At 42.1% G+C, this 15,612-nt stretch overlaps 1 protein-coding gene across 2 annotated transcripts in view; it reads right to left on the bottom strand.

Moving 5' to 3' along the window:
* Positions 1-15,612, bottom strand: part of tafa5a (TAFA chemokine like family member 5a) — a 194,645-nt gene that overhangs the window by 113,075 nt on the left and 65,958 nt on the right. Inside the window, exon 1 of one of the 2 annotated variants that reach the window (XM_074625674.1) lies at positions 7,389-8,178. The exons of the other annotated variant lie outside the window; for it this stretch is intronic. Within the exon in view, the coding sequence (XP_074481775.1) occupies positions 7,389-7,479 (91 nt within the window). The 5' untranslated portion in view covers positions 7,480-8,178. Of the gene's footprint in view, positions 1-7,388; positions 8,179-15,612 lie in introns of those variants that run through there. 2 annotated transcript variants of the gene reach the window in all.

The following is a 15,612-nucleotide window of genomic DNA, read 5'->3' as shown; positions in this document are numbered from 1 at the left end:
AGCTTTTGTGAAGACAGAAAAAGCCTTGTTTCTAAATCCGTTCAAGTGACTGTGATCTCACGCACAAAGGAGATCAAACTTCTTAAGTAGCTTATTGATCAGGCAGATGAACAGAGACGTGACGATTGATCGAACCGGAGGGATGACCTCATCTCTACCTTTGACACGGCGGGAAATCACAGATTGAAACTGCGGAAGGGTGAGCACACTTCTCGCCCATCATTTCCTCGAGAATGTGTGGATGTATCACACTCGAGCACCCTAGCGGGTCACGGGATCGATAGACTGGAGAGGTAGTTTATGAATAGAAGGGACGGGGGCTCAGATCCCTTAAATCAGCACTCTTTGAGCTGGTATATCTTGATGAATACACTATAAGCTTAGATCATCCGAAGGGGGAGGGACCATCTCTTTGAGAGATGGTCATGATGGACGTGTTGCCGGTGTTGCAAGAATGAGCCCGGAGGAATCCGCCCTTCCTCGGAGGAAAACGCTGATCTGAGAGGATCCTTCTCCCACCAGCTGACAAGCCGATAGACAAATGGTCTCGCTAGTCTCTAACCTCTCAAACTACTGGCCCTCCTTTCTCTTGTCCTACTCCTCTGTGTGTGTGTGTCGTCTGCCAAACACTCCTCCTCCTCCATCCAATCTTGTATATGTGTGTACATGACTAATTTATAGAGCCGAGCTCTATCGCAGTGACCAGAACACACTCCCTGGCTCCCGCACGAGGTTTTAATTAAAGATACAGCTGCAGTTATTAAAATCACTCGATCCTTAATGCATTTCCCCCCCCCCCCACATCTTACATCCAGGATGAGCAAAATCTGGCAATCTGCGCTCGCTTGCTGATCTGCTCCACAATTTACTGCACACATTTTATCAGCAGCATCTGTGTTACGTTGATGTGCCTGAGGATGGAGCGTCACACGTCCTTGCTGATTCAAGGTTTTTTACAGAGTAGCTCAATTCTGTGTCTTCAAGCTTGGATCGGTAGGGCCTCGGGGAGTTTCAGACGGCACTTCATGGGTGGAAGGGCAGGGATGAAGTATGTTAGGTCGATGTCTTTCTGACATCACTATTTCCAAAGGCCAATCTCAAGTAAAAAGTGGAACCTAGAGAGGATCCTCACAGCCAGCTTTTCATTAGAGTCTAACCCCAACCACTGGCTGTTTTTATTGTCCCACAGCACTGCCAAAAGCGCAATCAATAGGACTTTAGGAAAACTCGGTGCAATAGTGCACAGTTTTTACTGTCCCACAATCAATAGGAACCGTGAAAACAGTGCAATGAGTAAATATCGGAGAATCCACACACACACAGATGAAAAGTGCCCCTGGACGCAGGACCCGAGGGGGTCGTTCGGAGTACAGGCTTAGATTACCTTCGAAAACCACCACAGGTTTCTGCTCCAAGCGTGATTGATTCATCGAAGTGAATTAATTAACAAACCCCTTTAAGTAATGAATCAATTAAGCAATTGATTAATGTGCATTACTCTTATGGATTACAGCTGATACTGACCATTAAAGATAAATTGTGCTCAATTTAAATCAGTTTACAGCAGATTACATACGGAGAGACGCTCCGCTTACCTCTGCGTGCACTGTTGCTGTGAGGGATTTGACATCGCTGAGGATTTGCCAAGTAAAACACGGTGATTGTGACATCGCTTCTGTATGCTAAAGGGGTATTACTGCGGCATTAAACACATGAATACATTATCTTTATGTCACTTGAGCCTAAAGCTGTGCCGTGGGGCTAAATTCCCTAAAATCACTCTTTTCTACAGATTAATAATAGATGCTGAAAAAGGGAGAAATACTTATTGAGTCAACTCTCTAAGTCATATTCAAGTCAGAGCTCATACTGCAGCTCACTACTGGCCTCAACTTTAATTAAACAAGCAACATCTTTTAGATGCAGGTGATGCTTGGCAAACAACTACGCCTTTTACGCCTTTTTACTCAGCATTCTTCTTCAGCACAAACACAATTAATATTCTGCCAGGAAAATGAAACATAGAAGGCACGATGAAATGGGAAAAAAAACTGGAAAACAAGATAATGTTGCATAAAGAGGGAAACACTAACAACTGTCAGCAGAAACAACAGTTGGGTAGTAGTCCTTCAGTAGCTTACATCGACAGGTCGCCACCACACCGTTGTCCGGTCTGGGAGTCTTTAACCCTTTCACAATGTGTTTTCAGAACATGAAAGTCAATTGCATCATTCATATTCCGCGTTCGGTTGTACGTAGCTCCACCCTCTCGTGTCCCTTCTGCTTGCAAATTACCAAGGTGGCGACAGCCAAAAACCAAGATGGTGACAACTTGGCTTCAAAGCAGCTGTCCACAAACCAATGGGTGACGTCACTGTGACTACGTCCAATTCTTATATACAGTCTGTGAACTAGTCCCAATCTACTGGTCAATGGCTGGTTATGGGGTCAAATCTTGAAGACCTGCACCTGACATAGACTGTAAACCATCTGACAACATTCTGTGAAATGACACAACCTATAGGCTAAAGAAAATTCTGTCCGTTTTCATTTTTTCCATCAGTTTTTTAGGAAAAACTAACCCAGAAATAGTGACAGACAGAAGCTACTAGGGAGTGCAGACACGAGGTGTCTTGCATGTCTAAAGACGTGACAGGGCTTCCCCTTCTCCACGGGCCACGTACGTGCATGACACCAAGCATTTGCCACCGCTTGACCCAAATCTGCCTGAGGCTGCCCCGAGCAGAGCTGTCACGCCACAGAATGCCATTCTGATCCATATCTAGAGGATCCCCTGGACCGCGCTTCTGTCTGTGGTAAATGAAACTGATTTTGGTGGCCTGATGTCAGGCGCAGTGTATGAATACACATGTCTCAGTCACTGTGGTCCATTATGGCTCAGCCTGTGGTTTTACCTGAGGATCAATAACTGCCTTCGTCAGGCAGACTGGTGGCCCGTTTGAGGGGAGGTAGAGGATGTTACGAGGCCACTCGGGCGTGCAGACACAAGGCTTTATGAATGAATAAAAAGAAAATATGCGACGGTACTCCAATTCAACTTGTCATTGCCACAGAGACGATTTAGGCAATATGCCTCTCTTTGAAGTATGAAACAGCGATGGTGTCTACTAGTAGCAAATTGGGTACAGTTAAAAGGGATTTTAGTAGAGGGATTTACTCGGGATTCTCTTCATAACACCACATCATCTAAAATGTGCTGGCTTATTTGGAATCTACTTTAAATCAAATTGTGTCTTTTCAAGCCTGTTTTCTCAGATACTTGCGTAGGTGTTTATTCCAAAAAAACAAAGCACTAAAATTGATAATTCTTTTTAATAATGTTCTTCATTGAGAGGAAAATATTGTAATGTTTTGACAATATAAAAATAAATCTTGCCTGAACTATTGAGGTTTTAACTTTTAATTGTAACCCACTGGCTGCCTCAATTTCATGCTGCAAAATATTTTATGAACATTGAGTAACTTTTCATTTTTGGAATGAATCTCTTCATTATTTTTTAACCTTATCAAGATTGTTCTGGATTCACCGGAGAATTCCCCGTACCAAGAAGCCATTCCATGAACCTGTCAGACTCTCTATTGCCATGTGACAAATATCTTGGCCGATAAAGAGCAAAATTGGATTTGCTCCGTTGCCTGAATTATTGAAGTGGACAGTGTGAGAAATTCATTGCCAAAAATTCATCCACATTCCCTATGCATGATGTTTTAATATATTTCCCCATTCCCAATCCAACCCTCTCCGCATCCTCATTTCTCATCACGCAAGATCCCATGCCACATTATGCAAAAGAGGGCTGACACGACGGGGCTCTCGCTGGCGTGTTTGGCTATCTAACGGGATAGAACGCACCCACCGGACGCGGTTAGATTTAGGCATGAGGAGTGCGATTGGTTAGGGTAAGTATATCATGGTTAAGGCTGTGTATTGGCATGAATCTGGGCGATACGATAACTATCATGATACAGGGGTTACCATTCAATATATTACGATGTATCGCCATACTGTAAGCAAGGCGATATATTGTGTGTTTTTTTTTAAAACTGTCATCATATAAAGAACACAAATCTGAGTGTTTATGCAATAAGAACAGAGGGATCATTTATCACAGTCCCTGTAACATCCAACATCATAGCACTACTTTGAGAGGGCACATACACTGAGAGGACGCATACACTGAGAGGACACATACACTGAGAGGACACATCTCTTTGCAAATGAAATAATGTATTGACTAAGTTAATATTTGTATGTTAACTATTAATTAAAAATTGTGTTTTTGAGAGTCAATGTAATATCTCAAAACATAATATTGCGATACTTGATCAGAAGTAGGAGTGTAAGACAGTATTGATACACATGATATCGTAATATTATATTGTGCGATACTGTGTCGATTCTCCAAAACACTGTATTGATTTTTAATCAAACTCTTAAAAATCCAACGGCCCGCTGTCAGGCCTGGCCGCTATTCCATATGTTGGAGGTCGTAGTGGGCTCAGTTTTAAAGATAGAATGAAGGTGCTGGAATCCATTGGTACCAACCATGTCACACTAGCTAAACTACCACAGTTCTGCTACATTTTGACAAGGAAAAACTGGCATGGCAATTTTCACAGGGGTCCCTTGACCTCTGACCTCCAGATATGTGAATGTAAATGGGTTCTATGGGTACCCACGAGTCTCCCCTTTACAGACATGCCCACTTTATGATAATCACATGCAGTTTGGGGCAATAATTATGCAGTTTTTTGCATGCAGTATAAATGTGTTCTTTTTATTTCTGGTGTGTTCTGTATACTATGACGGTTTTCCTACAATTTAATTTCAAAACATAGCAATTATATCTCCTTGCTTACAGTATCGCAATATATTGAATGATTACCCCTGTATCATGATAAGTATCGTATCGGTAGATTCTTGCCAACACACAGCCCTAATCAGAAGCAGAGTAGAACGTTGGTACATTCTGGCATCTACCATCTAACGGGTTGGCGGAGGGGTGACATTTTGTTTCTTCAGGGGCATTCCCAATACCAAAATCACCTTACTGGTATGATAATATAATAAAAGAATGTATGCTGTCGACAGGCTACCTCCACACATGCATATAAACACAGATAATCAATCGGTGGCCTGATAGAGAGGAGACCAGCGCTGGGCAATGTGGAGAAAATCAAATATCACAATATATTTGACCAAACATCTCGATATCCATATTCAGACGATATTGTAGGATTGACCGTTGGTGCTTTCACAAAATATTTACACTTGATTTTTGATTAATAGTCATCAGTAATGTGGATATAATGACTAAGTGAGTGAAGGCAAATAATAGAACCGCTTGAACAGTCTGGTAAGTTCAGAACATGACATTCACTATAATTCAGCCTTTTAAACCAGGAAGAGTTCTGCCATATTACAATATCCAAAATCTAAGAGGATATATCTCATATCACTATATTGATATATCGATATATTACTGAGCCCCTGAGGAGACTAAACATACACTATTGCTCTCTCTTTTGTTCAGTATCTGTGATTCCCATTGGAGAGGCTCGTCTTGCACCACCCTGATGTTCTTATGAAGGAATATGTGAGAGAAGATTAAAAGGGGGTCTGTTCTTTTTTAAGGCCCCTCGTGCACGCCTTTCATTATGCTCATCCCCCAAAAGATTGTCCCTAATGCAGTCTTTGAATTCATTTTATCAGTTCCGTATTATTAGCCCTCACAGCTGGCTTTGACCTTGGCCATTCTCGTAGCCTAAAGAGAGCAGATTCTCAACCCCTCCTTTGTGCGCCTTTCTTTCCCCTCCATCTCTCTCTAGTAGATTTTAAACAGGGACCTCGTGAGCCATAATGAACTTTAATTGCATCTTCTCGCCACCGAGAGACCGGCAACCCCACAAAGTTAAAAGCTATTCGGTGTCAAGTTTGAAAGAAATGCAGGCTTAGGGGGAAAAAACACCTCGGTGTGAAAGCACAACATGATACAGACAAACAACTGAAGGTCAAAAATATTGCCTTGCCAGTCAAACAATGCTGATGGCCTGAATCTAATGAGAGTCCCTCGCATTAACACAGCCTCCAGCAGCACTTTTTTTTATTATTATTTAGATGGCCACACAATCCTCTTTTTGACCTCTGTGGAAAAAAAGGCTAGCATGCCAGAGTAAATTAAAACTCCAAAGAAAGGAAGGCTTCGGGACATGTGCCAGTACAGAAAACCCTCAACTCCCCCCCTTGTCTCCCATTTTGGCTGACAGACAAGTTTTCTTCAGTATGGCTGGACATTCTCCCACCCCGCAGTACTCACCATGGTGAGGAGGAGAGAGTGTTTGCCACTGCTTGACCTGATTATTTGCCCAGAGGCCGGAGGCATGGAGGGGGATAGCAGGCCATTCCAAGCCACGCTTCTTGAAAAAAAACGGCACAAAGGATGACAGTTCCTAAGTGCCAAACAGACTCTGCTGCTCGCCCAGGGGTACACATGTACAAAGGGAATATTAAGTGCTGTTTTTTTGCCCGGTTCATACAGTACAGCAATTCCCTCGGTTGCACCATGAGGAGTTTGAGCAGTAAGTGTACTCAACCTCTGTGTGAAGATCTCCCAACAGACAGGTGTGCTGTGTATTTATTATGCTAAATTGTAGGTGGAATTAATGATTTGTAGCACATTAGGGTGGATTTGTTTCCACAGTCATTCATTCATCTGAATGTCAGTGAATGCAACTCGGTTAATTACCCTCCAAAAAAGCTCAACCACTTGCCACAATGCAGCCATGCCTGCAGGCTGTGTCACCCATACATACAGTCCAGCCACGGTGCTTCAACACACAGTGTGTTGAAGCAGCGAGCCTCACTGTGATGTGTGTGGATGATGATCAGGACTGAAATGTATCCCGGCTTTAACATAAATGGGGCAGAGAACACAATAGCAGGTAAACCTATTAGAACCGCTTGACCTCAATGTTACCCTACAGCTAGACTCTAGTGCCATCTATTGAGAACGTTTATCAGGATTCTATAGAAACACTGAACTGATGCTTTTAATACGGATTATTTTTCCTGCACATATTTCATGTATTGATCAGAATTGATCATCCTCTGGTGAATGACTTGTTGATAAGGGGAATTGCAGGTGAGGAAAATCACATTTGTTCTTCATGGAAATGAATGTGCTTTGTTGTTGTTTCCATTGGATTCTCATTTTAACAGAAAAAGCAGATATTTGAGTCTGACTGCGCCGAAGCCACTGACACTCCGCATTGGATTTACTGTTGCGTAAAACTTCATATAAACTACATGGATGTGCGATTGCGCATTAAAATAGTGTAACAAATCATGTAAATTGTGTGTGAGTTACCTTCTTTGAGCAGGCGGGAGTGAATGAGCAGCAGGAGGAAGCAGCAGATCGCAGCTCCAGTCAGAGCCCACGCAACTCTGAGCAGCTGCATCCTGGAGGAGGAAGCTTTAGTGGCGGACAGAGAGACAGCCGTGCACGGGAGAGAGAAGAGACACTCCACCTCAGCTCACACACACGCGCTCACTCATATTCTCATTCATCCCTTTCATGCAAACCAAAAAAAAAAAATCCTCTGTTGATATGTCCGGTTTAGATCTGATCAGAAGAGGAGCTGTGGATTCCGAAGAAACAACCAAAAAGATGCGCTCTGGATTCGGCTCCGGTGCGTCACAGAAACACGCAGCGAGATTAACCCCACAGCGAGGGCTGACGGGATGACATTTTATCCACACTACACTTCTCCTTCTTCTCCTTTTTCTCTCCCTCCGGTTCTCTTCAGGAGTCCGTGGTCTGCTCTGCGACAGCTTCTGCGGAGCGGGCTGCGCCCCTCGGTGCGTGTCTCAGTGCGTCTCTCGGTGCGTCTCCTCTGTGTTGGAGTGCGCGCGGCGGCGGCGGTCCACGGCGATGCAGCGCGCAGAGGATGATCAGCGCTCTCCGCTGCATGGTACGCACATCTCACATCCCACAGACAAACACTGGACACCAACAGCCTTACAGACCCTCTCTCTCTCTCTCTCTCTCTCTCTCTCTCTCTCTCTCTCTCTCTCCCTCTTTCTCTCTCCCTCTCTCTTTCTCGCTCCCTCTCTCTCTCTCTCCCTCTCTTTCTCTCTCCCTCTCTGTCTCACCCTCTCTCCCTTTCTCTTTCTCCCTCTCTTTCTCTCTCCATCTCTCTCTCTCTCCTTCTCTCTCTCTCTCTCTCTCTCTCTCTCTCTCTCTGTCGCTCTCTCTCTCTCTTCTCCACTATATTGCTTCGTTGTTCCGTCACTTTCCCTCCCTTTCTCTCTCTCTCTTTCCTTCTAGATTCAGTCCAATGCAACGTTTGCCATTTACGCACGAGAACTGCCAGTTAATCCCTGTTCTAGTTCATGTGCGCAAAAAAGAAAAAACATTTTTGCTCCAAATCACTGTGGATGGAAATTCGCGAATTTTTTTTTATCTCTGTTTAGCGCCAAGTTACGTCACAAGTCCCCCAAATAATCTCCTCCAGCTATACAACGCATGAGACAGTGCTGCTGTGGAAGGATGTTTCCACTGATAACTAAGAGAGCAAACTGTGGGGCTGCAGGTGATCCTCATATCCTGAGTTAGAGTGGCTCATGTGCCGATTCCACTGTTATCAGGCCATTAAACAGGCTTTATTGGTCACTAAAAGCACCAGATGTGGGTCAGTAGGGGATGACTATATGACTACGACTAAAACTGGAAGAGAAACTTAAAAGCAACACATTCTGACACATTGTGAAACTGAATGAATTGTCATATTTTCAACACAAACAATACGGCTTCTTTAGGTTTAGGCAACAAAACTACAACTTCTTTAGGTTTAGGAAATAAAATTGCAACTTCTTTAGGTTTAGGCAATACAACTACAACTTCTTTAGGTTCAGGCAACATAACTTCAACTTCTTTATATTTAGGTAATGAAACTACAACTTCTTTAGGTTTAGGTAATAAAACTACAACTTCTTTAGGTTCAGGCAATATAACTTCAACTTCTTTAGGTTTAGGTAATAAAACTACAAATTCTTAGATTCAGGCAACAAAACTACAACTTCTTTATGTTTATGTTTTGGGTTAAAAAAAACTACAAACACAAAGACAACTACACGTTGTTGGTTTCACACAGGATAAGAACTCCGGTCTCCGGTGAAAACCCTGTGTTTTGGGTCCCATCCATCGTCCAACCTCCTCCTCTTATGGAGTTTCACAGCGGCTATACTACAGCGCCTCACTTCCGCTTCTGTTCCTGTCACAATTACTATGGTCACTAGAGGTCGCTGGGGCCCTATTGACCCTCATCTATGGGGCTTATAGCGACTGATAATGCCTATGTAAAAGCCTGACAACAGTCTAATCGGCTGTAAATTGTAACCCCATTATATTAAAATTATGTCATTTCTGGCCAAAAGTGGTGCAATTTCCATTCAAGAAATTTAAGAAACGGTGCTGATTTTAGGTGGATTTCCTGCACCTCATCCCTAGATATTGCACAAAATGGAAACAAGTGTGCTGAGGAAATTCTGCACCTCCATAAGCCTCCTGGTTATTGAAACGAGCAATAGTCTTAGCCCAGCCTGAGGCTCATTTTCAAAGAATATTCAACACCCCCTGAAACCTATTACACATGTAGCCTAAAATGTCATCATATTACGAACATAAAGAATTGATGCCTTTGCAAATTCGGCATATTCTGCCCTGTTCTCGGTTTGATGTTTAAAAAGGATATCTGGATCCTGTAACTGAAAGCACTGGAGGAGGACCAATATTGAATAGCAAAACAATAGCTTGTGTAATCCCCCCTCCCGCTAAGCGTCATTGTCTCTGTTTTATGTTAAGTCTCACATGACTTGGGATAGTCATTTATCCAGCCAGTCAGTCATTTGGAAGAGACTGGTCAGTTTGTACACAATAGCCCATATGGAAGTGATTGAACAGCATTTGAATGCAGCATTTTCCTCCTTGGGCTACTTGGGAGTTTTATCCCTGCGTCTGTGTATTTATAATTGAATCAGAACGACGCGGTTGGACGACTGACGGCGCCACTCAAACCAGAAAGCTGTCATTGCAGTGTCAATAAGGTTGGCCCCTGCAGCTACTAGCGCTAATTAGCTGATAACAGTCTCTGCTGGCTGGCATGTGTGCCAGACTGTGTATGTTGTTTGTGTGAATGCTTTGGATGTGTGTGTGAGTGTGTGTGCGTGTGTTTGGATCATGTGTGTGTGTGATGGAGAGGGCCTTTTTTTTTTCTTTCCTGACACCTCCCAGCCCCCCCTCTCTCTCTCTCTAACGCTGCCTGTGATCCATCCATCTACTGCATGGAAAGCAATTAACAGAGACTTGACCTCTACAAGGATTTGGGGTGGGAAGGCTGCCATGTGTGTTCGTGACTACGTGGGTGTGTGTGCATGTCTAACATTATCATCTGCTGAGCCTACATGTATACTTCTATAGTCACCACCCACCGAAAGAGCGGCAAACTAAATATAACTCTGTGCATACAGTATAGCCTAATTAGGAAACAGTTGGATACACTGAGACAGGAATGATACAGTTTGGTATGCCACTGGAACCAATTACAACTATTCACAGGGTTGCCGTCTTTTTGCGCTTCTGACATCTCGCCTGATGCACTTGAACCTGTAAAATAGTCCCAAAGCACCCACACCATATGCACAGCCATTTCTTCACAACACTTTAAGGTGACGACATCAATTTGTGTAACTGTGTAGAAATATTTAGAATGAGAAAAGACTGCAGCTTCTACACCTACCAGTAATTAGGCTTTTCTGTTATGTTGGGCCTATTTATAAAGTGGAAATGTGTGGATCAGCGTTCGCTTCGCTCGGCACGCAACAACCTCCACAAGCAGTGCACCCACGGCTACAGTATATACTGTAAGGTCGAGTGTGGAGAGAAACCAGAGTGAATGTTGCTAGAATTGTGCTCCTTTGATTCAGAGCCTTTTCCTTATAGGTCAAGTGTCACCACGCATTTTCAACAAAGATAAAAGCAACAAAAAAGGCATGCGTGGATTTCTTTATGTTGTGCATGAAGCAGAATGAAGCAAGTTTTTACTTTAGTTATTTAAATTGGCCTATAAGCCCTTAACCTTGTTTTTTGTTGACATTGAATTTACTTCATTATTGCTGCATGTGTAAACTAAAAAAACTATTATACTTGCAAAATCCACCAATTATTTTCCTTTTTCCTGCAGCAATACAGTATTACAATCATACCCGCTTCGAATGTTATCAGCCGATTGAATGGGCGTTATCAGCGGTTAACAGCCTCACAGATATGGGTCAGAAGGGGCCTGCTACACCTACTAGTAGGTTCAGAAGGCCGTTTTCGTCCATTCACATGGTTGATACAAGAAGACGACGCCGACCTCTAGTGCCCGTAGAAATTATGACGGGAGCAAAGAAAGAAGTCAGGTGACATAGTATAAAGTGCGACAAAGTCCACATGGACTGGTGGTTTGGGCCGATGATGGGTCAAACAAACACAGGACGTTCACCTGGGAGACCACTGCTACGTGTCCCGTGTGAAACCAAAAGTCAACGACTTATTTTACCAGACTTTACTTACGTGCTGTTACATAACAAGCGTTCTTATTTAAACTCAAACCACGATCTTTTCCTAAACATAACCAAGTTGTTACCTAAACCAGCCTCTGTGTTGAAAGCTCCAGAAATGTGTGATCCTACACTTCCCATAATCCAGCTCAGTAGCATCTTTCAATATTTTTCAATCTTTGGGAAGCTCCCTTCAAAGCCACATAAGATATTATACAACTGTTTTTACACGCTGCATGGTACTAACATGTATTGTGATGAGTTAACTGAACTTAATGCGTGAAGTGCTCCTTTAAATATTTATTTTCTTTCTATTTTCTGTCCTTATTGAAATCCAAAATGTAGAAAAGTATTCAAAACCACTCTCTTTGCTACAAACTGAGCATGCACATTCGATGAAGGTAAAAAAAAATATGGAAATGACTATAAAGCATTATTATTATATGTTATGCATGAACAAATATATATTCCTTTTGGTTGCCAAAAAGTCATTCACAGACCAATAAATGTACAATATGTTGTGCTACGTAGCGATGTTACTCATATTTGGGGTAAATTAGCCCCTAGAGAGGTCTGGACCTCCAATGTCTGCAACATGTCATCAGTCCAAAATCATATTCATAAGCAATTCTCCTAAAGTAAGGAAAACTCATGAGGTATCAAGCTGAAAAAACAAAGTTAAGTTTGTTTTTTGCCATTAAAGAAGGCCAGTGTCTCCTTTTATGTTACCTGTATAACTAGGTGAAAGGGTTAAATCAGTGATTTTTAAAGTGGGATCCGTGGCATTCTGCCAGGGCGTCTGTGAAATAATGTTCTATAAATTATTAAATTGTGCTGTATCATTAAAAAGTGCATATCTACAGATGGGGACCATTTACGCAAATAAAACATATTGTGTCCATAACTCCCACCCACATTAGCTTTGAGCTGATAGAAACTGATATGATTTAGACACATCACATCAAACTGTCATGAATCAGTCACTTTGCTCACTCTAATGCAAATATTCCTATCAAAGCTGTCTTAAGTAACAGGCTTAATTACTACGATGTCTTCTGTAACACTGTTATAACTTCTGTTATGATTTGTTCACAGCTTTCTGCCAATGATTTGAAATAAGTTCATTATTTTTAATTTCAAACACTTACTGAAAGTCATCTTTAAACTGGTCATTTGAAATGTCTGGATTCATTAGGACTATACCAGTCTTGCCAATGTTCATTTTCTGAAAGCTTTTAAGAACACTTGGAAAGAATAAATGCTGTCAAGTTGAGTCCAAATGCAATTTGTATAAAATGGCCCACTGTTTAAAAGTATAGAAGTCGTATTAACATGATTCATATTGAAATGTGTTTCTGTTTATTGCTATGAAACAGGTCTGATTTAGGTTGAAAAGTTTTACAATGGTTCTAATGGCATCTGAGAGCACAAATGGTAGTAAGCATTTGCTTAATTGTGGATTATGATTAATTGTTACGGTTATGAGGGGCTCCTTGGAAGGGCTTCCTGACCCCAAAACGTTTGAGAACCCCTGCGTTGAATTCTAAATATGTGTATGTTAGTGTTTTATATCCCTGATTCAACTCTGAATTATAGCTTTAAAAGTACACAGGGGCTCATTTTTGTACTGCTGCCTTGGGGACCAACTATTCTGTCTAGACACCATTATAAATCCCTGTTAGATGTTTGCCTGCATTTTTTCTAACCCCCTTTTTATATTACAAGGATAGCAAAAATGTTTTGAGATGTTTTGGAGCACTGTGGAATTATTTTTTTTATTGTTTTTTTCTGTAAATTATTAAACCATTTCCTTCCCCTCTTTCCTCACACCACCCACCTACAGAGCTGCCACGTCTCCTCTCTCACTTTCTCCTCCTCTATACTGCCACCCCCTCAACGCTGCTTTTTCCTTGCCAGGAGCCAGGAGAGGCGTTACTTGCTTTGTCCTCTGTGCAGGTCACTGGCTGAGTGCCAGGCAGAGCCCATGCCAATAAAAGCCATGAGTAATGGCCTAAAACTTAGACATTCGCTGTGTTTCCCATTATTTCCCATAGCCAATAAATTTGAAGGAGGGCTTAATCAGAGGGAAAAGCTGGAACATACGGCTCATGTCCAGCAGGGTGTCAAACACAAATATTCTTACAGTTTAATCAGAGATAAGAGTTGAGGTGGCAGCCACCAATATGGCTTCCCTTGTGACCCACTTTGTCATCTGACAGGTGGAGCCATTATTGTCTGGGCAGATGAACACGCTCCTGCTGTCTGTCATGAAACAATGACTGCCTCTGGGCCTCTGGGACGAGGTCGACTAAATAAAGTCCTTTAAGAGCCCAATAGACAGATAATTGAATAAACATTTCATCATCCATGAATTACTCAGTGAAGACTCCAAGTCTCAGAGCGGGATTGAAGTCAGTATACAACAATCCAACAGGATCTAGTAGATAGATATTATATGCAGAATTTTCATATGCACTTCTTCTTTAACTTCATTAAGGATCAGAACATTTTGTAATCTAACTACATTTTCTTAACACTAAAACTCTCATACGTCTTATGAGGTTCAATATATTCCTTGAAACAATCTTATTATTGTGCAACTAAACTTATATATTCCTAATTAGGGCTGTCACAATATCACACATTTGGCCACATCATGGCCAAAATAATTCACAATAATGATATTATATCTACAGAACATTTGAAAAACAAAACGTTAGCAGTTAAATTCATTTTTAAATTTGTTTATTGCACATTTTGTCTCATTTTTGGCAAATTACTAGCACTCAAAAGACAAGTGTAGGGAGGTGGAGCGAGACTGTAATCATAACTGTATGTATAAAATGATTTAAGAGGCGCTGGATTATTTACGTCTACTGCTGCTGGACAGGACGCTATGAGAGCTACGAGAATGAACCAAAACATTAAAAGCTGCAAGTTGGAAAATGAAAAAAAAGGCTGAAAGACAACAAAATGCTGAGAGCTGAGACGGGTGTTAATTCTCTTTGGGATCATCACTACGAGCAATCCCTTCACATAACACTTAGTCATGTGATCTATCACTATTATAAAAATATTAACTACAGCAGCTTTAAAGGAACAGTGTGCAGGATTTGTCAGCATCTAGTGGTGTGGTTGCAGATTGCAACCAACTGAGCACCCCTCCGCTCATTCCTCCCTTTACAAGACTGTGGTAACATGAGCCGCTGAGTGCAAAACCGTGGTAACGCCGTTGGCCTCGCTCAGAGGTGCCCAATCCATAATAACACTACTTTAGGAGCAATGGAAGTCAGACGGCGGCTGGCGGTACCACGGCTTCACACTCTGCGGCTCACGTTACCTCAGTTTCACAAGCGTGTTGGAGAACTATGGTGGCCTTCAGGTAACATTAAAACATGAAAGTCTCTCTCTAGAGCCAGAGTTTGTTTTTTCCATTCTGGGCTACTGTAGAAACATGGCGGAGCAACATGGAGGACTCCGTGAAGAGGACCTGCTCCCTATGTGAAGGGCTCATTCTAAGCTAATGAAAACACAAAGATACTTAGTTTCATGTGATTATAAACTAAGGAAAACATAGTTATGAATATTACATTCCATTTCTGCTAATTTAATCTTTCAAAATGTTACATACTGTTCCTTTAAAGGTGCTCAATACGAAATCCAGAGCACATCTATTGCCTCCACACGGCTCTCAACATGGCGACGGCCGAGCTGGTGGCTATCAACTAACAGTGCTAACAGCGCTAACAGTGCAAACAACGGCAAGAGTGCTGACGGAGCTAACAGTGTTAACCTGGTGGGGTACCAGAGGGGGGGTGCTACACTTTTATTTTTCATAATAGAAACATCAAATCACTGTTACAACACAGAAGTAAGTTAGTTGAAGGGATTGTCTTTTTAATCCAATATCTGAGGTGTCAAGACCGAGACTTTAGACTTGTGTCAAGCCAACGATAGAAACCAGACATTAACAGACAAGCGGAAATGGA

Source organism: Sebastes fasciatus, chromosome 23 (genome assembly GCF_043250625.1).
Source record: "Sebastes fasciatus isolate fSebFas1 chromosome 23, fSebFas1.pri, whole genome shotgun sequence".
Taxonomy (NCBI): Eukaryota; Metazoa; Chordata; class Actinopteri; order Perciformes; family Sebastidae; genus Sebastes; species Sebastes fasciatus.
Note: the sequence above shows the minus strand (reverse complement) of the source record. Positions and strands in the feature narration are given on the sequence as shown.